The sequence below is a fragment of the Bombina bombina genome, chromosome 1 (genome assembly GCF_027579735.1).
Source record: "Bombina bombina isolate aBomBom1 chromosome 1, aBomBom1.pri, whole genome shotgun sequence".
In the NCBI taxonomy this organism is placed as follows: Eukaryota; Metazoa; Chordata; class Amphibia; order Anura; family Bombinatoridae; genus Bombina; species Bombina bombina.
Window position 1 is genome coordinate 1,386,875,668 of NC_069499.1, and position 25,820 is coordinate 1,386,901,487.

Genomic DNA, 25,820 nt, shown 5'->3' on the forward strand with positions numbered 1-25,820 from the left:
ATATATATATATATATACACACACACACACACACATGCATACATAGATACTAAAAGAGGGTATTTTTTGTTATTATAGTTAACTAAGTTGCTGTCATAATCTGCTATATGGTAATTTGTCTTATTTCCTTTAAAGGGACAGTCAAAACCAACATTGTTATTGTTTAAAAAGATAGATAACACCTTTACTACCCATTCCCCAGCTTTGCACAACCAACATTGTTATATTAATATAATTCATAACATTTAAACCTCTAAATTTCTGCCTGTTTCTAAGCCACTACAGCCTCTTATCACATGCTTTTTTATTTGCTTTTCACAAGAGACTTCTAATTCAAGTGTGCCATATATAGATAAAATTGTGCTCTCTCTGGTGAAGTTGTGACTGACACTGCACTAATTGGCTAAAATGCAAGTCAATAGATAATAATAAAATAGCCATGTGATCAGGGGGCTGTCAAAAGAGGCTTAGATACAGGGGAATGGGTAATAGGGGGATTATCTATCTTTTTAAACAATAAACATTTTGGAGTTGACTGTCTCTTTAAGTAGTATTGAAGTTGGTGAACATATCTATTAAAGTTGAGGCAGTTTTTTCCTTGTTCTTTACTCTAACTGGTTCAGATGGATTTCACTTTACAAACATTTATAAACGTTACACAACGTTATGACTTTTGTATATGTATAAGTAGGTTATGTTTCTTTTCACTACACTAAAGCTTTTTATAGTGCACTCTCATGCTCATGAAAGGTAAATGTATATGTAATTATGACAACATCTAATCAGCCTAATCTGGCTTTAGATGTTTCTCTTTGTAATGAGTGTGAAAAAGGAGGTGTGTGTATGAGAGCTATTTCAAGATGTCAGAATATGTGCTAAAGACCCAGAGATACCACACTAATCTCACAAAAAATGTGGTATAAGGCTAGGAAAGGAGTAAAGGAAAAAGTTGGGGTAGCAAAACTGACCGCTATGGGAAAAAATGCCCTGCTGGGACGGAATGGGGCAAAAACTGCAATAGGGGTATATATAGCACCTATATGATAAAATATAAGAAAATACAAAGTAAGACTTCTACTTGTTTGACCTATATAGATTAAATTGCAAGAACATTTAATCATATAAATTAGATTTTTATCTGTACATCGTATTATTTCTTTTATTTTATGACTTTTTTTACCATCTGTAGAGAATACCTCATTTGTTTTTGCACTGGATTTACATAAGTGACATGGGAAGAAACCTGTGACTTGTTCTCCATATAGGTCCATTATTTTACACCTGTTCTTATTGTTTTTACTTTTGTATTCACTGGACTCTGCTGTATTCTCTAGCAGAGCGCTACCCCAACTTTTTCCTTTCCATGTTTCTCTTTGTAAACCTTATAGATCCACTATCAATGTTCATTATCCAGGGTTTTGGTAATGATGCATAGATGCCAAAACTTGATATACAAATTTCTATAATTTTTGTTCCCTTTTTTTTTTTTTCTTTACTTCTCCTTCTGCACCATGTTCTTTCTGGGAAGTTTTTTTTTTTTACTATTACCTCTTTTCATCTAATCCCAATGATGTCCTTATGTTTCATAATTACTTGTTGTAACCTAAACCATGTCTATAGTTAAATGCTTAATGTTCAGGGCCTCAATACCATTAATAAGAGACCTCTGTTATCTCATCTGTATAAAAAACATGTCTTGGTTTCCTTCATTCAAGAAAACCATTGATCAGATACTAATGCTGAAAATTACAATCCACCGAATTCCCTAAATTCCCTTACCACGCAGGCTTCCCTGAAACATCCAAAATCCACCAGTAGAGGGAGTAGCTGAGCTAGACCCCATAAATTCTCAGCTTTGTTTTCTTTACACAGCTGATGAAGTGGCCTTTCTCACTAATGAATGTTCTTACACATGAGTACAAAACTGCACTACATTACAACTTCACTGCCTCATCCAAGTTTGTCATCGAATGTTCATTCATTACTGTAGCTTTTTTTTTTAGTATTTGCTTAGTTCACACCAAATTACACCAAACTGCTCTACTGTCCTGTTTTTTAGCTTCTGTTTTTTTTTATTTTTCATTTTATTTTTCATTTATAACAGTCCCTAATGCTCCCCTAAGGATACCATATAACATTTACATATAACATACCTTGGGGCCGATTTATGAAAGTGCGAGCAGACATGATACAATGTAACGTATCATGTCCGCCGCACATCGATAAATGCCAACAGCGTATCATTGCACAAGCAGTTCTGGTGAACTGCTTGTGCACTGACACCCCCTGCAGATTTGCGGCCGCTAGCAGGGGGTGTCAATCAGCCCAATCGTATAGGATTGGGCGGATTGATGTCCGCAGCCTCAGAACAGGTGGACAAGATATGGAGCAGCGGTCTGTAGACCGCTGCTTCATAACTGCTGTTTTGGAAACAGGGGCATAAAGCTACATTCGGAGCTTAATAATTTGGCCCTTGTGTGTGAAAGAAGGAATTCAAATGACAGGCAGCCCTTTCATTGGCACAGAAATTGCAATCAACTGTCTACTAGGTGACTTCTAGGGTTCTCTGTGCTCCAAAAATTACTTTGGCGCCCCTAAATAAGCACTAAGGTGAGCCATTTGATACATCTGCTTAAAAATAAAAAGCTGGCCTTTCACAACAGATTCATATGAAAGATGGATTCTCACCATTCTAATAAAGTATTTCCTGAACTTATAGATGTGAAGTGATTATCATGGTAATAATGATTACATGGAAGCAACCATCAGTCAGTATTAGATGGCACATTAAAACCAGGAGGCCAATATTTAGCTCATCATACTTCTTCTACCCAAATTGTAAGCTTAATTAAAGGGACAGAAAAGTTTAAAATTAAGCTTTACTGATTTAGAGCATAAATTTCAGAAGAGTAAAAACAGGTGTCATTTTTTTTATGAAAGTTTAGATATGATGATATTTTTGTGCAAGTATTTTATATTTCATTTTTATTTTAATTGTTTTTTACTATGATAACTCAGTTTGGACAAGGATAGGCACAAGCATTGTTTGCAAAAAGGAGTTACCTGACTGTGATTTGTTGTGTTTTATTGCTTTACTTTAGATTAAAGTAAACATAAAAAGAAACAGATGTGTTAAAAAAAATATTTTGAGTCTAGCCCTTGCCTACAGCTAAACAAGAAAGCAGACATTGCAAAGCTAAAGTTTTAGGTCACATGATTTTTGCAGCAGAAGATCTACAGTATATTGATCATGGGCAATAAACTGACTGGAGCTATTTATGTCTCAGCTCCAAAAGAAAAAAAAAAGAAACACTATAACTTTGCCTTCATGCCGAGGCCGCCTCCTCCTCCTTGAGGGGCGGGGACAGGAAGTATTGGACATTGCAGAAATGAAATACACATTGCAATGATTTCTATTAACCCCTTAACGACCGTGACGTACCTTGTACATCGCTGGTATTTAAAGGTATACTGAACCAAAATATTTTCTTTCATGATTCAGATAGAGCATGCAATTTTAAGCAACTTTCTCATTTACCCCTTTTATCAATTTTCTTTGTTCTCTTGGTATCTTTATTTGAAAAAGCAGGAATGTAAGCTTAGGAGCCGGGACCATTTTTGGTTAAGAACCCTGGATAGCGCTTGCTGGTGGTGGCTGCATTTAGCCACCAATCAGCAATCACTACCCTGGTGCTGAAATAAAGATGGGCTGGCTCGTAAACTTATATTCCTGCTTTTTCGAATATAGATACAAAGAGAACTGAAAAAAAAATTGATAATAGGAGTAATTTAGAAAGTTGCTTAAAATTGCATACTGAATCATGAAAGAACATTTTTTGGGTTCAGTATCCCTTTAAGGAATTGTGTGGCAATAATAGTGCAGGTTTTGCTGCGCTATTAGAACCTCTCTCCGGAAGGCTTGATAAAAAAGAGCTATTGAAAGCGGCACCCTATAAAATGACCAGCAACGTACAGTATACGTCCCTGGTCATTAAGGGGTTAAGTATAAGCCACTGCTTAGTGCTTTTTTCTTTCGTAAGATGATGAGAGTCCATAGTTGTCCATAGCATGTGGGATATATTTCCTACCACCAGGAGGAGGTCAAGAACCCTTACAAGAGCTTTAATCCCTCCCACCTCCTCTACCGACCCAGTTACTTCTTGGCCTCCGAGGAGAGAGGTTGAGAGAGGTGATCTGCAAGCAAGATTTTATTATTTTGTAATCCTTATTTGTTGGGAGCTCAGACCTGACTTGAGAAGATTTAAGGAAGATTCCTCTAAGATCTAAGTGAAGCAAGGGTAAAGGAATACCTCTGTTATGGCCAGCAGTAAACGCAGCCAGCAGAAGAAATTACACTCCCAGTGGGGTATAAAAGAGATAAGGTAATAAAATGTTAATTTTCCATTGTTCTTTGTATTGGTCTTTGTGTACATATAAATGCTTATTTATCTTATATCTGTCCGTAAACCAATGTGATAAAGTAATGAAATCAGATTATATCTATAAGCTCAACCCATTTTATTAGGCTGTTTTATATACACAAATAAACCTTAAAAAGCAAATCTCATACATTTTATACTCTGCAGCTGGTAAAAAAAAGTAATTGGAAACACATTAAGGGAAAAACAATTTTATAGTATACTGTCCCTTTAAGGAACATGGTTGGAAAATCAATGTCCCTAAAAGCTTCTTATCCCCAGCCACAAGAAAGGTTTTCCTGGGAGTGATCATAGACTCTGTACAGATGCTCACAGAATCAAACTTGAGAATGCTTGTTGTTCCCTACAGATGGCTCATTCTCCATCTGTAGCTCAGTTTATGGAACTAGTGTACCTCATGGTGGCAGCGTCAGACACCGCACCTTTAACTCGCTTTCATCTTTGTCCTCTTTGATGGTCCATGTTTCAGCAGTGGTCAAAGGATTGTTTTCAACTGGTTCAGCATATAAGTCTCAGTTCTTCAGTCAAACTATCTCTCTCATTGTGGAGGGAAAGTCCCTATTTGACCATTGGAGCATCTTTTCTTTAGCCTACTTGGGCAGTGGTCACTATGGATGCAAGTGTGATGGGTTAGGGTGCTGTTTGGGGTACCCGGAGGATGCAGGGAGTATGGTCTCTTCTGAAAGGGAGATTACCAATCAACATCTGGCCCTTCAGACTTGACCCCTTCTCAAGCAAGAAAAATTAAATTGGTTCCAGTCAGACAACATCACTGCATTTGTGTACATCAACCAACAGGGAGTGACTCGCAGCCCCTTAGTTATGCGAGAGGTGTCTCACATTCTGTCTTGGGCGGAGTAAAACCTCTGCACCCTATCAGCCATTCACATTACCGGAGTCAACAATTGGGAGGCAGACTATATAAGTCATCAGTCTATTCATCCAGGAGAATGATCACTTCATCAGAATGTGTGCTATCAGTTGGTCCTGAGATTGGACCTTCCGGAAATAAATCTAATGGAGTCCAAATTGAACTGCAAGCAAATGCTCTAGTCTGTCCTTGGAATTTACAGCTGGCCTATCTATTCCTTTTGTTTATGCTTCCAAGATTCATTGCCAGAATCAAACAGGAATCAGCTTCAGTAATGGTCATAGCTCTGGCGTGGCCCAGCAGATCTCTTCCCCAATGGACTCTACCCTTAAGGAACAATCTTCTGTATCATGGACCTTTGTGTTATCCGGATATCAGATCACTGAATTTGATGGTGTGGAGTTAGAACGCCTAGTTCTAAAGAACAGAGGTTTCTCAGACTCTGTTATCTCTACTTTGCTATAGACCAGAAAACCTGTCACGCAAACAATTTATCATAAAATCTGGAAAGCTTACATTCTTTGATGTTCCTCTAGAGGTTTCTCTTGGAAATCTTTTAGAATCCCTAGAATTCATCAGTTCCTCCAGGATGGACTGGATAAGAGTTTATAGACTAGTTCTTTAAGGGGTCAGATTTCAGCTTTATCTGTTTTGTTTCAGAAGAAGTTGGTTAAGTTGCTTGATGTTCAAACTTTTGGTGAGAATTCACTTTGTTATTAGGCCCATTTCTCCCCCTTGGAATTTGAATCTGGTTCTGTTTTACAAGGTCCCCCCCCCCCCACCCTTTGAATCTATGCATACTCTAGACCTAAAATGATTTTCATGGAATGTTCTCTTCCTTCTAGCAATTTCTTAGGCTAGACAATTTTCAGAATTACCAGCTCTGTCCTTCAATTCCCCCCTTTTTGTTTTTTCATCAGGATAAAGCGATACTTCAAACTAAATATGATTTTCTTCCTGAGGTGGTATCTTCAGAGAATATTAACTCCTTGACGACCGCAACGTACCCTGTAGGTCGTTGCTGTTAAGGGTTTGTCTGAATCTAATAGACCTTCCCTCCCTCCTGAAGGCTTGTTAAAATAGCGCTGTCTCGCTGTGCCCAAAACCTTCTAACTCTAAGGAACGCCTACTTCACCATTTGGATGTGTGAGAGTCTTAAAATTTTAACTTCAGGCTTCAAAAGATTTTAAACAGACTTCTAGTTTATTTGTCCAATTTTCAGGTCACAGAAAGGGTCAAAAGGCTACAGTGGTGGCTTTGGCTTCATAGCTCAAGCAGAGTATTCGTAAGGCTTACTTGGTTGCGGGAAAACCGCCTCCAAAAAGAGTAACTGCTCATTCTACTAAAGCTGTATCTACTTCCTTGGCCTTCAAGAATGATGCCTCCTTGGAATAGATTTGCAAAGATGGTCTCTTCATTCCCTTTCTAAATTTTACTATTATGATATTTATGCGTTCTCCGAAGCTGCTTTTTGCAGGACAGTTCTTTAGGCCACAGTGTACGGCAAATAGGAACTGCCATCTTTTTTTGCCCCACTCGTCCTTTACATGGACTCTCAGGTTGGGTATTGTATCCCAAATGTTATGGACACTTTTGGACTCTCATCATCTTATGAAAGAAAACAGAATTTATACTTACTGATAAATTGCTTTCTTTCAGGATGATGAGAGTCCATGGGCCCACCCTGTTATGGGTGACAGTTCTTATTTGCACCTCTTAAATGTGCTTTCTGCCTTTCCTACCTTTTCTGTCTCCTTTGCTTGGCTACGCGTCAACTAAGTGGGGGGAGGAGGTGGGAGGGATTAAAGCTCTTGTGAGGGTTCTTGATTATGGATACCTATGGACTCTCATCATCTCGAAATAAAGAAGTTTATTGGTAAATATAAATTCTGTTTTTTTGTTACTACAATGAAACAGACTGTTAAACACCCCTTTAAGGAATAAACTACAGTGCTTATCATGTAGACTATAGAAAATGACACAAAAAATGTTTTAATCCCATTTGGTAATTAGACATTTTTTCAGTACTTCTAAAAGTGCTTTGTCTACAAGATTTGTGTTGATAACTCAAAGAAAAAGCACTCAGGGGGGCCTATTTAACAAAGGTCTGTCGGACCTGATCCGACAGTGCGGATAAGGTCCGACAGACCTCGCTGAATGCGGAGAGCAATATGCTCTCCGTATTCAGCATTGCACCAGCAGCGCAACGCCGTCCCCTGCAGATTCTCGGCCAATCCGCCGCCAGCAGGGGTGTGTCAATCAACCCGATCGTACTCGATTGGGTTGAATTGCGGCGATGTCTGTCCACAGGTTACATCGTCCGGAGCTTGATAAATGGGCCCCTCAAACTGAAGTTTAAATGCATTGAGTGCCAAAGAATAAAAATGGCTTCAGCATAGAAAAGTAAAATGGCTTAGAAATGAAAGGGTAATCAATTGCTATTCTTTCATTTTCATAGTATGATATTTTAAGTTTAAGGAAAATAAAAGAGGAAATTAAAATGAACAGCAAACAGAAAAATCCCAATAGAAGCATTTTACAATACACTCTTCCTTGAAAGGTTCTCACAGTATTTATGCTAACATTTTAACCAGCTACTGAAATGTGGGCAGGTCATTTCCACTCACATTCTTCTTCTGTACATGCTCTGGGCGCCACTGATGTCATGTGATGTGTCGGTACTTGGAGCATGCAGTACAGGAGAATGACCAGTGTCACAGACCAGAGTTCTTCAAACTTTTTTTCCAAAGACCCAGTGCAATGATACTTTCATGGTCCTATTATGCTTGGTCTGCAAATTTCAGAAGTAATATACAAAAAGATAGCTGCTTTTTTTCACAAAGTGACTAGAATGTGAGCGTGCTTTATTCCTAATTGTAGTCAAACTTGAAAGTGTTGTATAAGTATAAACACCCACACACTCTCATACCACACACCACAAACATACACTCTTATACAACACACCACACACACTCTCATACCACACACCACAAACATACACTCTTATACAACACACCACACACACTCTCATACCACACACCACAAACATACACTCTTATACAACACACCACACACATTCTCGGGCAACACACACACTCTCATACAACACACACACACCACACTTGCATACAACACACAAACCACACACATGCTGTCATCCCCGCAAGCCTCTCTTCTGATGCCAGTCTGAATCCCTCCTGTGGCGCGAATCCTGCCCTATGTAAGTGCCTCAGTTGCTCTCACCTGTGCCCAAGTATAGGTGTTGCTTAGTGTGCTCCTGGGTATTGTATTACTTTGTGCTGCATTGCTATACTGTTGCTCAACTCTGCTCGTCTGACCACTCAGCCTGCTTAACCCCTGAACTGTTGGATTGCTATACTGTTACTGAACTCTGCATATCTGGTCCTTCTATTGGTTTACCCCTGAACTGTTATACTGCAGGATTTCGTTTTGTTGCTGACTCCTGCCTATTCCTGGTCCTTCTATTGGTTTACTCCTGAACTGCTATACTGCTGGATTGTCTTCCTGTTGCCGCCAATAACTACCCTGCCTACTGTGAGTACTGCTTACCTCATTTTACAAACTCTCTCTGAGATATTTCCTATCATTCCACTTGACGCCGGGATAAGAAGACTACTGGCCAAGTTTGGTCTGATAGAGGAATATCCCGTGAGCATTGCACCTAAAAGCTTTGATAACTTTTCAAGAAAGGAATTTAAAGCAGTATATTGTAACATACCACTAGTGATGTACAGTATTAATGTGCTTTTTAAATTCCATTTCTAAAACCTTGTTATATGTATGATCATTGTATTTGTGCTATAAATAAATTGTTATGCCTTGTATTGCACGAAGATCTTGCAACCACAAATGTAATAAGCAGAGACTGCTACTAAAGCTTCTCAGTGACCTCAGAGGTGGCGAGATTAATCACCCCGACACTCGCTTGTTTAGGGTGATTGACATGCCCTGATCTTGTTTGTGCAAGAGCATAAAATACCCATCTTCCAATGCAGGTACAGGACCCACCCATTAAAGCAAATACAAAAGAAGATAAGAGATAGTCCAATGTTAATGAAAAAGGCATAGTCCCCTCATTGGAAATACACTGAAAAAATAATCTTCTAATAATAAACCACATGTATTTTGTATTTTTCAATGCAAACCCTTGTTAATACTGATGACTATCACACTGAATGATTCTTACCATCATCTGTCTTTGCGTTGATTTCAACTTTGTGGCATATGATGACATTTAAACAATCTGTGAGACCTCTGGATGCAGCAAGATGGAAACTAGAAGGAAGCATAATACAGTTAATGTGTATATAGAATAGTACCCACATTTAAAGGTGCATTGTGCTGTAACATTCACACCCCTTTAATGTGTTCTCAAATATCCATTTTACATTCTGGTATTAAATTAGCAGTTGCAAAACGCGCGTCAGGCATTCGCACTGCTCCTCTCTCCATGCTCCACTGTAGCTTAATTGTTGGCCTTTAAGGCACTGTTCTTACATAGACTTGGGTAAATGGGGTTGTATAAATGGGTATTTACAGTTAGCTTTGGTCAAGCAATTAGGATTTTAGGTACGTAACCATTTGTTTCTGGTTTATCGCCAACTGTTGTGGGGTCTCTCACCTACTTTGCTTTTATCATTTTAGCTAACTGGTTACCGACCAGCCATAGCTTAAATGTGGTTTATAATACCCTTTTAGAGTCTATATGATAATCTATTGTTTACGTTATAATATATATATTGGCACAGTAGTGTATATTTGGTTCTGTTATTTGTATAGACTCAGTAACATTGCTCAATACCCCTTTAATACCCCTTACCTCTGGTTAAGCGATTATTGTTTATTAATGAGGCCACCGGTTTGTGAGCAATTACAAACCCTGTTTAACCTCTATCATATTGTGTTCCCGCTTGATTCAGTGTAAATAAGTCAGTCATTAGCTACGGCTGGGGACACCCTTAGCAGTCTATATAAGAACAGCATTATAGTATTAATCACTAGTGTTGGTTTGCAATCGTTACAGATTGATCACTGTACCGTCTGTTGAGAGAAGCTGGTGTGTCTACTCCAATCTGACATCTTTTTAAAGTATTTAATTTTAGTGGTCGCTTAGTCCATCTGTATTTTATATGCAACATAACTTAAAAGTTATGTTTTAATCACTACATTCCACACACAATCCTCACTTTGTGGACTTTCTCCCTACAAGTGTGCCATAATATGCTTTCCTCTCTCTCTTCTTCCTTAATGTTTAAACACATTAGCATAAGGCACTGCCCACCTTGAACACACAGGTTTGTCCAAGGAGGGACTGTGGGGATAGCCAATAAACCCCGCCCCCTTTTTTCCCCTAGGGGTCTTAGGGAAACTTTTTCTAATTAAATTATTTACACATAACTCCGCTACTTTATTTTGTAATTTACTATAGCTGCTTTCACCAGCTGGAACTTCTACCTATACTGAAATATTCAATACTGGTCATAAAAAAAATTGAAGAGGCAACAGCAGAAATCAACCTCCCATCTGGTTGGGTGAGAAAGAGAGCTCATCCCATTGGATAGGAGGTTCCTGCAGTAAATCGGAACAAATAAACTCTTATCAGCTGGTTAACTAAGTACAATGTCCCTTTAAATCCCAACTCCAACAATCACAATTTAAAAGGGATGGACATGCTGATTTTAAGCTAAAAAAAAGTCAAAATTTTAGTACTGCAAACTTTTTTCTATGAAAGTCATATCAAACAAATATGAATGTTCTTTTACAATTTAAACAGCTTTCCAGTTTACTTATATTATCTAATTTCATTTGTTCTTGGTATCCTTTGTTCAAAAGCATACATAGGCTCAGGGGCAGCAATGCACTACTGGAAGCTAGTTGCTGATTGGTGGGTGCACATATGCCTCTTGTCAATGGTTCACTCAACGTGTTCAGCTAGCTCCTAGTAGCATGTTTCTCATTCAACAAAGGATACCAGGAGAATGAAGCAAATTTGATAATAAAAGTAATTTGGAAAGTTGTCTTTTTAAAGTTGTATATAATTGTATTATGTATTTTGCCCCTTATCCTCTTTATCCTTCCTTAAAGGGACAGTCAAGTCCAAATAAAACTTTTATCACCAATTTTGCTTTGTTCTCTTGGTATTCTTAGTTGAAAGCTAAACCTAGGAGGTTCATATGCTAATTTCTTAGACCTTGAAGACCGCCTCTAATCTAAATGCATTTTGATCGTTTTTCACCACTAGAGGGCATTAGTTCACGTGTTTCATATAGATAACATTGAGCTCATGCACGTGAATTTACCATGGAGACAGCTCTGATTGGCTAAACTGCAAGTCTGTCAAAAGAACTGAAATAAGGGGGCAGTCTGCTGAGGCTTAGATACAAGGTAATTACAGAGGTAAAACGTGTATAATTATAACTGTGTTAGTTATGCAAAACTGGGGAATTGGTAATTAAGGGATTATCTATCTTTTAAAACAACAAAAATTCTGGTGTTGCCTGTCCCTTTAAGCGCTTCCAACCACTTCCTGGTCTCTAGGCTGATGACACCACCATGCCCATGTATGGTGATGTCACCAGCATCATCGGATAGCCAAGTTGATGCTGAAATCTTGGCCACCTAATACAGGCCTGAAACTGCAGAGAGGGGCTGTGATCAGCTCCGTAACTCCCCCCTCCACCCCAGATGATGACACATGGTAGTCATCTGCAGTTAAAGCAACATGAAACCCACATTTTTTCTTTCATGACTCAGATAGAGAATACAATTTTTAAAAGGTTTGCAATTTACTTCTTACATCAAATTTGCTTGCTACTCATGTTATTATGTGTTGAAGAGATATCTAGATAGGAAGCGTGCACATGTCTGTTAATGTATCATTGCAAAACTGCTGCCATATAGAACTGTAGACACATGCACAGTCCTGAACTTATCTTCCTGATTTTCAACAAAGGATAACAAGAAAACAATGACAATTTGATAGTAGAAGATGTTTAAAATTGTTTGTTCTATCTGCATTATGAAATAAAAATATGGGGTTTTATGTCCATTTGAGGCATTGAGCCTTAAAAAGAGATAACTAACAGTTATTAGCAGATTATTAGACTAATAAATATTTGCAGTTTATTTGACATTGTTTTCTTTGTCTGATCTGAAAAGCATTGTTCTTAAATGTTTTGCAATTAAAAAAATAAAAGAGTAAAATAAAAGAAGCTTTTTTTCTTGTCAGGCTTCTAGAGATCTGTCCCTTTCCACCAATGGATCTGTCTCTATATGCCAGTAAAGATAACACAACAGTGGGCTGACTTATGAGTGGAGCGCTATTTATCGGTCCGGTTCGTGAGTTAACTATGCTAGAAGTAAGCTTTTTGCGCGCGTCGGTAGCGCACATATTACAAGTTTAAAGTAAAAAGTTTTTGCACAAGCGCTAACCCGGCACGTGCAAAAATCAATTAACATGCAAATATGTAGTACAATTTAAATAGCAATAAAGGACAATAAAGTCAAAATGAAACTTTCATGATTTAAATAGAGTACGTATTCTCTTGAAATATAGGTAGGCTCATAGGAGCCCAGGAGCTTGCATGTCTCTTTAGCATTCTATGGCACCCATGTTTGCAACAATATATAACATTGCTACAAACATTGTTGCAAATATTGCCCCCATAAGGGGAGATTTAATAAGCAGCGGATGCTGCTATCTATGCGCAAAGTTTTTGGCTCGCCGGAAACACTAGATATGAAGCAGCGGTCATAAGACCGCTGCTCCTTAACTTCTCCGCCACCCATATGATCAGGATGATTGACACCCCCTGCTATCGGCCGCGAATGTGCAGGGGACGGCATTGCACAAGCATTTCACAAGAAATGCTTGTACAATGTTAAATGCCGACAGCGTTGCATTTAGCGATGCCGGGCGGACATGATTCGCTACAGCGAATCATATCTGCCCAGCATTTAATAAATTGACCCCAATGAGTGCTAAAGACACATGCACATTCCTGGGCTCATTTGAGCCTACCTAGGTTTACGCTTTAACAAAAGATATCAAAAAGAACAAAGCAAATTTGCTAATAGAAGTATAGTGGACAGTTTTTTATTTTTTTTAATTCTTATCCATCAGACTATTTTTTTTTTTTAGTACGTTGGTGGTATGCAAGCAGGTAAAGCGTCATTAAAACAGTGTTTTCATGTTGTGTCTAATTGATCTCATTACTTACGTTAAACTGATATGTGCATGGGGCATTAATATTTTTCTAACATAAGATTTTTGCAATTTTCTTCCATTAGTAAAAAAAAATTTCTAGTAAACATTATTACTATTTTTCAGCCGCATACGCAAATATGCTGCATGGGTCCATGCAACAGTATTTAAACACCTCATCTTCTCAGGCAGTGGCTTGTATGACACAAATGAAGTCTTCACAGGCACAATACACACCACCACCAGTTCTCTGAGCTTGAATACGGTTGGATAGGCCCTCACAGCATATGTGCATATACCTCTGCAAAACAGTTATGACTTTTACTAGAAGCATTTTTTTCTAATGGAAGTATATAGCAAAATGCTTCTATTTAAAATTGAAATGCACCCATGCACAGTCCGGTTTTAACCTTTCTATTCATTTAACAATTTTATTATATTGTGAATATATACTTTGCAATTTTAAAGATTTGCCCATAGCTAGCAAATACTCCGGAATTTACTGTTTTATGTGCTTTTAAGAATGATTTTAAACAATTACCTTAAAAAAAAAATTATCTCTGCTACAAGTGCTTCCTTCTTTTGTGTAAAAGTGACACAAGCACCACTGCATCCCATGCATTCCCCAACGCTTAAAAATACATTCTTGTGCAAATACACCCTTATCAATTGCTTAAAGGGACATAATACTCATATGCTAAATCACTTGAAAGTGATGCAGCAAAACTGTAAAAAGCCGACATGAAAATATCACCTGAGGATCTCTATGTAAAAAGGGAAGATATTTTACCTCAACATTTCTTCAGTTCACCAAAGTGCTCTGTGAACGGTTATACTTCAGCTGCTGTCCAGCTAAAAGGTGAAAAAACAAACAAAAACCAAACAGCATCAGCAGAGCTGAGGTAATGCTTTGCTTTGCTATGATCTTTTCCTGAATCTTGTGAGATTTCATAGTAAACTTCCTTAAACTGAATAGGAAAATGACATGACTGTGCCTGCAGATGCCAGATGCACGCTCCCTAGCAAGTCCTGGGACTAGTATCTTGATTGGCTGCTTAAAGTCTCTTTACAGTTGGGTGTGAATACTTCTTAGGTAAATATCTTCCTTTTTTACATAGAGATGTTCAGGTGATATTTTCTAGTTAGCTTTTTACAGCTATGCTGCATCACTTTCAAGTACTTCAACATTTGGGTATCATGTCTCTTTAATGTCTTAGGCACTAGAATGACCGTTTAAATATCAGCTTTGATTACATTATATCTCAGTGTTAAAACCTATACATACCAGTTGTTATTTATATTAATACCCATTGCAATAAAGTTTGCCATCTGTCCTCCTAAAAGGGATACTAAACACAAATTGTAAATGACATAATTATAAACCTTCATATATAAGAATAATTTTGCAGTGAAATCTACAGCTTTAATTTGTCAAATTAGTATATTGTGTTATGTTTATTCTTTTCACTGATTTCCCTGTCCCCCAGAACAAAAGAACCCCTGCTAACCAATCACAAACTAATATTCAGATATAGCACAAATTCTGTTTGCATGTGTGCAGACTGGAGTAGCCTGCCCTCTTGTTTCCCCTTAAAGTGACAGTATACACCAATCTTCATATAACTGCATGTATAATATGCACAGATACTGATATAAAAATCCAGTATAAAACCGTTTAAAAATGTAATGAAAGTGGCTGTATAGCAAAAAAGAGCAGACCCCCCCCCCACACTTCCTCTGTATATGAAAAGACCCTTTACACAAACAGTAGCAAGCTGGAGTAGGTAGACAACAGTCTACTTCTAAAACTTTGGGGCTTGGTTAGGAGTCTTATAATACGCGCAATGTTTTTTAAAAATAAGCAAAACTTTACATTTAAAAAAAATAATGTATGGGCTAAATAAATGGATCATCTACAAAACATTTATGCAAATAAAAATCTAGTGTATAATGTCCCTTTAAGATGGTTTAGCACTGATATAACTTGGTTACTATTACAAAAGAATGATTTGCCTACTGATAATCCACCTTTAAAAAGCATGTGACACCTTAGAAACTTAACAACCAGCGGCTGGTGACGGAGGCTGAAGGATGGGTTGTGATTCTACCTCACATAAAATAATAAGATAATAGAACTAAATGAGAAAGTTGTTTAACACTACATACTCTGGGGCCGAATTATCAAGCTCTAAACGGAGCTTGATACCCGTGTTTTTGGCGAGCCTGTCTGCCTGCTCTTAGGAGGCAGACAGACATTGCCGGAAATCAACCCGATCGTATGATTGACACCCCCTGCTAGCAGCCGATTGTCCACGAATCTGCAGGGGGCGGCATGCTGAGAGCGTATGCTGTCGGTATTTATAGATGTCCGGCGGACATGATCCGCAATATCGGATCATGTCCGCTCGTACCTTTTTAAATATGCCCCACTATCTGAATCATGAAAGAAAAAAATTTGGGTTTTATGTCCTTTTAAGTACCCCTAACAGGCCAGATATTTATACTATGTTAACCAGAGGTGAAAAAATCAGATGATGGGTGAGAGCAGATTAGTAACCATGGTTACTGGTCAACTGATTCACCTGTGCTCTAGTTCAGATATGATCAAAATCTGGCCTGTTAGGGGTACTTGAAGACTGGAGATAAGAAACAATGATATAGATAATAAGTAATAAATATAGAAATAAAGGTCTTGTCATGCTGAAGCTTCACCTATGTGTGTTGGAATTATAAACAAATAATACTTTTTAGTTTCTGTGTTATGCTGTGTAATCACTAATGCAATTTATGCGAGTATAGTTGGTGTTTTGTTTTTTTCAAAAAGGTGGCAACCCTACTTGCTATGCAGCCTCCCTGACAGCTACATGTTCACATCAGGCTTCAGATCAGTGCTATGGTCCTGCAGCCCTTTTGTCGACAACAGCTCTGACTGCTACCCCTTACACTGCAGCCCCTTTTCCCACATTCTGATATAAGACCTCAAATTAGACCCCTGTCCGTGTAGCCTCTCTGTAAACCACCACCAGACCTTAGATCAGGCCCATGACCGTGCATGCCCACATTATAAGTCAGATGAGACACTTGGTCCTGCAGCCCCTCTGTAAGACTAATACTCACATTAGGCCTCAAATCAGACACCTGGCCCTGCATGCAAACCTTATAACTCACATTAGACATGTGGTCCTGCAGCCCTCACATCAGGCACCTGACCCTTCAGTTTCTCTTGGTCATGTATCTCATTGAGAATAGCACCTAAAACTCTGTTACCCCCTGTTACTCCCTCACCAGGTCCCATCAGTGCAGAACATGAGAAATGTTTTTCTATATCTTTTTCTGTGCCTGTTTTGATGTATATTTTGCTGGACAGTCAGTTGAAATACCAGACTGTCTGGTTCAATACCGGACATCTGGCAGCACTAATTACAATACTCAAAGACTTATTAGTTTATGTTGTTTATCTTATTTGCATAAAGCATGAATGTCTAGAAACAGTGTGGCTTCACTGAGAGGCTCCCATCCTTCAAGCTGCCAATTACCTTAAAGGCACAAGAAACAACTTTTTTTTTTTCTTACATGATTCAGACAAAGGATACAATTTGAAAAAAAGTTTCCAATGTATTTCTATTATCAACTTTGCTTAAAGGGACAGTATACACCAATTTTCATATAACTGCATGTAATAGATACTACTATAAAAAATAATATGCACAGATGCTGATCTTAAAGGGACATTAAACCCAAACATTTTCTTTCATGATTCAGACAGATAATACAATTTCAAACACTATTCCAATTTACTTCTATTATCTAATTTGCTTTATTCTTTAGATATCGTTTGTTAAAGAAATAGCAATGCACATGGGTTAGCCAATCACATGAGGCATCTATGTGCAGCCACCAATCAGAAGCTACTGAGCCTATCTAGATATGTGCTTCAGGAAAGAATATCAAGAGAATATAGCAAATTAGATAATATAAGTAAATTAGAAAGTTATTTAAAATGGTATTCTCTATTTGAATATGAAAGAAAAAATGTGGGTTTAATTTCCCTTTAAAATCCAGTATAAAACCTTTTAAAAACTTACTTAGAAGTTCCCAGTTTAGCACTTTTGATTAGGTTGACTGGGACACCCAGTGAAAGCAGTTACTCCCCCCTTCCTCTGCATATGAAAAGACCCTTTACACAAACAGGAGCAAGCTGGAGTAGGTATACATCAGTATTCTCCTAAAACTTTGGGATTTGGTTAGGAGTCTGAAAATCAGCGCATTGCTCGTTAAAAAAAAAGCAAAACTATACATTTTTTAAAACAAAACCCTGTATGGGCTATATAAATGGATCATCTACAAAACATTTATGCAAAGAAAAATCTAGTGTATAATGTCCCTTTAATTCTTGTGTTATTCTTTGGTGAAGAGATATCTAGATAGATAGCATGCACACGTCTCGAGCGCTACATGGCAGGAAAATCTGCTGCTGTCTATAGCGCTCTTGATAATAAATAGCATTCTTGCAAAACTGCTGCCATAAAGTGTTGCTCCTGATCTAACCTTCCTACTTTTCAACAAAGGAAACAAAGAAAACAAGGACATTTTGATAATAGAAGTAAAATTAATAGTTAAATAAAATTGTATGTTGTAACAGTTATATATATATATATATATATATATATATATATATATATATATATATATATATAAATATTTGCAGTTTATGGGACATTGTACTCAGCCTTTGAAGAAAGGCTCTGTTCTTAAAAGGACCAGTAAATACAAATGCATGATAACAAGACAATGCAATAGCACTTAGGCGTCGATTTATCAAGCTGCAGCAGACAGGGGCGCATATACGTGCCCCTGTCCGCTGCAGCTCGCCTCTGGCAGGCTGAATTCCCCTGGCAGAATTTAGCATTGCACACGAGCGCTATTTTGCGCTCACGTGCAATCCCGCCCCAGCCAATCACGCGCGGGCAGGAGTTGTCAACTCAATCTCCCCTTAGAGGTTGCGAAAAGTTACGAAAGCAGTGGTCTGGTGATGTTAAATACGGACTGCAGGTTCTCTTGTGAGAACCTGGAGTCGTAGGGGATTCAAAAGGCTTGCAAAGCCTTTGATAAATTGACCCCTTAGTCTAAACTTCAAATAAGAAGTAGAGTCTTATGACAAATTTCAAAGTTATGTCTATTTTCACTCGCCCTGTATCATGTGACAGCCATCAGCCAATCACAAATACATATATATGTATAACTATATTCAATTTTATATATTATTTGAGAAATGTCAGTTTTGTATGTGCAAAAAAAGTGATTTCAATATTGTACCCATAATTATGTTGAAAGTTCATGTTTCTACAGATGATATAGATTTGATAACACTGTTAAACTTGCACACACACACGGACATAGGATAAAACATGCTATGTTACAATGTGTCTGTTTTTACCTACAAAGTGCAATTAGTGTGTGGTAGGAGCCTAATTACACAGGTGAGATTACCTGTGGTCACATAATGTACCACAAAAATTATCTACATAAGTATTTGGAGACAGTTTTTATAATTTTGACTCTGTAGGCCACCACAATGGATTTTAAATTAAGCAATTAAAATGTGATTGGACTGCAGACTTTCAGCTTTAAAGGGATACTAAAATAAAAATTTAACGTTTATGATTGAGATAAAACATGCAGTTTTTAGATGATCAATTTCTCAGTCTGTTCATATGTCTTTTTGAGGCACTAGCTCCTACTGAGGTTGCGCAAGAGTTCATAGTGAGTCTGCAATTGGCTGATGGATGTCACATGAAACAGTGGGCAGGGAAATGGAAGCGACCTTTGAAATTTCTCCCCCCAAAAAATCTACTGATAATTTGTCATTCAGAGTAAGTGATTTTGCATGGTATTTTTATTGTGCATTTGTGGATTATGTATTTCTACTGTATTTAAAGAGATAGAAATATCAAATGTTACATTTTAAAACATTTTTGCAAAATACTTCCCTTAGCAAAAATGCTTCTAGTAAAAGTTATTACTGTTTTTCAGTGGCATACACACATATGCTGTGAGTTCCCAGTGCACCAGCATTCAAACCCCACACCTTCTCAGAGAGCTGGCAGTGGCATGTATTGCATCAGTGAAGACTTAATTAAAGGGACAGTCAAGTCCAAAAAAAAAACTTTCATGATTTAAATAGGGCATGTCCTTTTAAACAACTTCCCAATTTACTTTTGTCACCAATTTTGCCTTGTTCTCTTGGTATTCTTAGTTGAAAGCTAAAACTAGGAGGTTCATATGCTAATTTCTTAGACCTTAAAGACTGCATCTAATATGAATGCATTTTAACCACTAGAGGGCATTAGTTCATGTGTTTCATATAGATAGCATTGAGCTCATGCACGTGAAGTGACCTAGGAGTAAGCACTGATTGGCTAAAATGCAAGTCTGTCAAAAGAACTGAAATAAGGGGGCAGTCAGCAGAAGCTTAGATACAAGGTAATTGCAGAGGTAAAAAGTGTATTAATATAACTGTGTTGGTTATGCAAAACTGGGGAATGGGTAATAAAGGGATTATCTTTCTTTTTAAACAACAAAAATCTGGTGTTGACTGTCCCTTTAATTGGTCATACAATCCACCAATGACTTACTGAGAAATTCAAAATTTAAATGCACGTTTCAATTTAGATCTTTCTGTCTATTTAATAATCCTTTAATTCAAGGGGTTTACCAAAAAATATTGTATGAACTGTTAAGAATTACATAAATATTCATACATAGTCTCTTTCCACCATTTGCACGGGCTAAAAAGTAATTGGGCAAACTAACATAATCATAAATAAAATGATCATTCTTAATACTTGGTTGAAAACAAACCATTTGCAGTAAATGACTACCTGACATCTAGAACCCATGGAGATCACTAAGTTCTGTGTTTACTACTTAGTGATGTTTTGGCCTTTACTGCAGCTGTCTTAAAGGGACAGTCCAGTCAAAATATAAATGCACATAGATTTATTGCATTTTTTAATAGAAACATATTTTCAATATACATGTATTGGCAAAAATGCTTCTATTAAGAGTTATTACTGTTTTAGTGTTAACATTTTTCTCGGCACGTGCACGTGAAGCATAGCTAGATATTTTCACTGCACCCACATTTTAAAAAATGCAGCTCCTTAGATCATCAATGGGGCTTGTATCATGTCAACAATTAACAGATGATACAAGCACCTTAGGCTCTCTGAGCAAGTGCTGTGTTTAAAATGCTGGTGCACGGTGCATACTTAAATACACTTTTGAAACAGCTATAGCTTTTATTTGAAGCATTTTTGCTAACACATGTATATTACAAAACTGCTTATGTTCAATACTGAAATGCACCCATGTGGATTCCTATTTTGGCTGGAAAATCCCTTTAAGTTGCTGCTTGATTGTAGGTTTTTCGTCCTTCAGTTTTTTCTTCAGCAATTGAATTGCATGTTTAATTGGGTTATAGTTGGGTTTAAGAATATTTAAGAAGCACTTGATTGCTTTTGGAGTGTGTTTTTGGGTCATTGTCCATCTCTTTTGTGATGCTTCATCCTATAAGTTTTGTAGCATTTGGCTGAAATTGAGCTGATATTATAACCATATTGATGGCCATACATGCGCAGGTCATAGCCCTACCTCCATCATGTTTCACAGATTATGTAGTATGCATCAGATCATGAGCTGTTCCTTCCTTTTTCCATAAAATTCTCTTCCCATAGTTCTAATTTGGGTCCTACATATTGTTCCAGAACTGGTCAGGCACTTTTTATATGTTGTCTGGCAAAGTCTAATCTGGTCTTCCTATTCTTAAGGCTGACCAATGGTTTGCACCTTGTGGTAAACCCTCTGGATTTACTTTCAATAAGTCTTCTCTTAATTGCAGACTTTGATAATGATACGTCTACCTCCTGGAGATTGTTCTTGACTTGGCTAGATGTTCTGAAGGGGTTTTTGTTTACCAAGGAAATAATTTTGCGATGATCCACGATAGTTGTTTCTGTGTTTGTCCTGGCCTTTTGGTGTTGCTGAGCTCACCAGTGCGTTCCTTCTTTTTAAGAATGTACCAAATTGTTGATTTGGCAACTACTAAGGTTTCTGCTATCTCTCTGATTGTTTTATTTTTACAGTCTAATGATGGCCTGATTTACTTCCATTCACATTTGTAATCAACTCCATACCTCTTAACTGCTTTATTGTTAATTAAATAATCAGGGAACGGACCACACCTGGCCATGAAACAGCTTCTAAGTCAATTGTCCAATTACTTTGGTTTCTTGACAAGGAGACTACCAATAAAATGTGCTGTAATTTCTAAACCATTCACCCAATTTGGATGTAAATATTGTCAAATTAAAGCTGACAGTCTGCTGTATAAATATATAAATGCTGTATAAATTCATTATATAAATTCAACTCCCATCCTTTTCTTCTTATAGTTAAAAAAACTATAACTTTATTAATGTCCAAATACTTATGGACCTAACTGTATTTCCTTACAAAGCAAGTTTATGACTCAAATAGTGTAAAACAATTTATAGTAGATTGCAAGACGAAGCATGGATTTCAGCCCAAATTTTTCTTATATTGAATTTTAATTATACCATAGGGTTTAAGTAATTCTAATTATAATCACAATAACTATTCCACCTTAATTTTGCTGACAAAGATGTTGAAAGTGGCTGGGTTAGGAGAACTTCAAAAGTGTTAAAAAGCTCTACGTACGCAGATTGTCCTTTGGGGCTTATCTTGGTTGGTCTGATAAGCTTCTTGGACAGGATAGAAGAAACCTTCTTCGCGTCTCCTTTCTCCACCGCCTCAAAGAGCTTCTGGTCATGTCTGTTCCATTTCTCCACCTGGTAAAAAGTGAGAGTTAGTCTTTGTTTTTGTATTGTTGTACAATGGTTTGGAAACATCGGCAGGTAAAGTATATCCAGAACAGCATGCAGCTACCAACAAGCATCATATACCACAGGTTTACCCAGTAATGCTAATTTGATATCTTGCTGGGAAATGAGTGACACATGTGACACATAATAGTGTTGCAAACAAAATGACAGTGGTTGGTTTATTCCAGTAATACGTCCAGATTGGCTTCTCTAAATAAGGCAACTCTTGGGGGGGGTTTGACTTTTATTACAAAACTGCAGAAAAATCTTTTAATTATTTCCCTTTAACGAACCCCTACAATAATTTCAAACTTAAAATAAAAATGTTTCTATGTGTATTTTTTTTAATTAACTTAGTGGGGTTGTTTTCAGATCAGTTGATTTAGGGAAACTATTCCCTATATTCATCATAGACACTACATACACAAAGACAGAGGTGTGACTGTTGTGAAGCATCCTCCCACACAACTGACATACACAATGTGTGCTGGTACACCTGTTGTAACAGTCATGAAATAGATAAGAGTCTGTAAGCTGGAAGCATCACAAAGCAATTAAGAACACCTGTCAGGTATAGACGTAAGTTAGTTGGCCCATGGCCAAACCAGACATGTGACTGGCCCAGAACCTTACAAGGTGTGCCAGCCAACCAGTGCTAGTATGTTCCCTTTTTTATTTAGTGGTAAAACTTTTATCTGATCCAAAAGTATTTTAGGTTCTTTATTCTTGTTTGTGCCACTTATAACTAACCCCTTTAACAATGTATATAAAGTTCAGTTTTGAATAATCCCAACCTATTAAGTACTTTACAAATTCTACAAGCCTGGAATCTGCAATTTATACTCCTAATTGTGGCTCCTAATTTTTTTTATATCTATTCTACATAAAGATAGCCTTTGCTTGCTACTAATAAAGCGTGCTTGACTCATCAATATTCTCGCTGCCTACTAAGTTTTATGTATCCTGGATATTATCCATTTCTTTTACTGGAAAGCTATTCCAGATATCTACCATTGTTAAAAAAAATAATTATTTACAAAAACAACACATGCAATGACCTCTGACATTTTCTGTACTTACATAATCTTGCGTCAGAAGAAAGAAAATGTACCCTGGTCACAGAATGTTGAACTTAATATAAATGATCTAGTAAACTTTAATTATTAAGGAAAGTAACATGTTGCTTTAGCTTATATATCCCTGAGGTTGTTCTTCTCCACCTACAGCTCTTTGTTTTGCTTGTTCCAAGTGGTTCTAATGTAATGTTTATTACAACAGGCAACCTCAGTTAGGTTCACTCTTGTGTTAGAATACCTGTCTGTCAACTTAAGGACAAAACCACTTTTCCTCATCTTGTGTCACACTTTTGGGAACACCCTTTGCCTAACTATGTTGTCACCATTCCCTGATTCATCCCTCTTGTGCAACCAGCAACAAGGCAGCTGATAACAAGTTGCCCCACGCTGCGCAGCCAGTTTGTCTTGTATTTTACAGTAGACATTACCATTCTTCACTAAGTCTTTGTACCAGTGAATGTGCTAAGATATAAAACATTATAAATGATTCACAGTGGTTTATAGTGACTTCCTCTGATTAAATGGATGTAACATGCATGTGAGTAAAGAGGTGATCGATGCAATGAGAAATCAAAAGGGACACGAATGTCAAAAATAAAATGTCATGGTTTTTATAGCTTGTGCAATTTGAATTTTTTGTTTGTTTTCAAATTTACTTAATTTTCTTGGTATCCATTTTTAGAAAAGCATACCCAGGTAGGCACATGAGCAGCAGTGCACTACTAGGAGCCAGCTGGTGATTATTGACTACACACATATGCCTCTTATTATTGGTTTGCCATATTTGTTTATCTAGCTCCCAGTAGTGTAATGCTGCTCCAGAGCATTTTCTTATTGCATTTTTGTTCCCCTTTAACACAAAATCAGGTATTTCCTTGTAGCAGCCAATAGAAATCCCTTTAAAATGTATGGGGTCTTTGTATTTTCTTTCTTTCAAAAAAAGTGCCCGTAAGGCCCTGTTCTCTAGAGGAAGTTCTGCTCATCATCCTGTAGGCAATCAGTCCTTAAAGTGACATGAAACCTAACATTTTCTTTCATGATTCAGACAGAGCATACAGTTTTAAACAACTTTATACTTTATTTTTATGTCAAAGTTGCTTCATTCTCATTGTATTCCTTATTGAAGAGGATACCTGGGTAGGCTCAGGAACAACAATGCACTACTGGGAGCTAGCTAGTGTTGGTGGCTACACATATAACTCATGTCACTGGCTTGCCTGTTTTGTTCATCTAGCTCCCAGTAGCGCATTGCTGCTCCTTCAACAAAGGATACCTAGAGAAAGAAGCTAATCTGATAATAGAAGTTATTTGGAAAGTTGTACACAGACATACACTTACTATTAGCTTCAAAATAATAAAAAAGGCTTAATATATCATGTTTAAAGGGATATGAAACAGTGCTCCTTCAGTAGAAAAAAATGTTAAAAAACAAACAAAAAAAAGAAACAGATTGTGTTAGAAAAACAGCAAAAAACGTACTTAATGTTTTCTTGATAAATGAGCAATTCTTAGTGTAGCCACTGCCTGCAGCTAGATAAGCAAGCAGACATCACATAACTTAAGTTCTACCATAGCATGATTTTTCCAACAAAAGTCCTCTACTAAGCATGGACAATATACAGTCTGCATCTAGATTAGGTGTCTCCTAGCAACACTTCAAAGAAAAAACTTCTACTTTGCCTTCCTGTACAGACAGTAGACTTCTTGTAGGGGTTGTGACAGGGGGTAATGGACCCTTCACAGAAGAAATTAAAAAAAGGAAAAAAAATGAAATAAAAGATAAAATCATTTTGATGATAAATAATACATAGTGCACTGATTTCTATAAAAGGGATAGTCAAAATGGAACTTTCATGATTCAGATATAGCGCATGCAATCTTAAGCAACTTTCTTATTTACCCCATTTTCATTTTTCTTCATTCTCTTGGTATCTTTATTTGAAAAAGCAAAAATATAAGCTTAGGACCCGGCCCATTTTTGGTCCAGCTCCTGGGTAGCCCTTGCTGATTGGTGTCTAAATGTAGCCACCAATCATCAAGTGCTACCCAGGTTCTGAACCCAAAATGAGCTTGCTCCTAAGCTTAAATTCTTGCTTTTTAAAAAATAGATTCCAAGAGAACAAAGAAAATTTGATAATAGAAGTAAATTAGAAAGTTGCTTAAAATTGCAAGCTCTGTCTGCATCATGAACATTTAATTTTGACTAGATTATCCCTTTAAGTACTGCTTAGTGCTTATTTTATTATAACAGTAAAACAAACTGTTTTATATCCCTTTAAATAGAGCTCTTTCATATACATGATAGAA

At 37.2% G+C, this 25,820-nt stretch overlaps 1 protein-coding gene across 2 annotated transcripts in view; it reads right to left on the reverse strand.

Moving 5' to 3' along the window:
• Positions 1 to 25,820, reverse strand: part of ANKRD35 (ankyrin repeat domain 35) — a 223,107-nt gene that overhangs the window by 75,256 nt on the left and 122,031 nt on the right. For both annotated transcript variants that reach the window (XM_053704528.1, XM_053704530.1), the window contains exons 2-3: positions 22,274 to 22,404; positions 9,518 to 9,606 (exon numbers count right to left, since the gene is read on the reverse strand). In XM_053704528.1, coding sequence (XP_053560503.1) covers positions 9,518 to 9,606; positions 22,274 to 22,404 — 220 coding nt within the window. The remainder of the gene's footprint in view (positions 1 to 9,517; positions 9,607 to 22,273; positions 22,405 to 25,820) is intronic.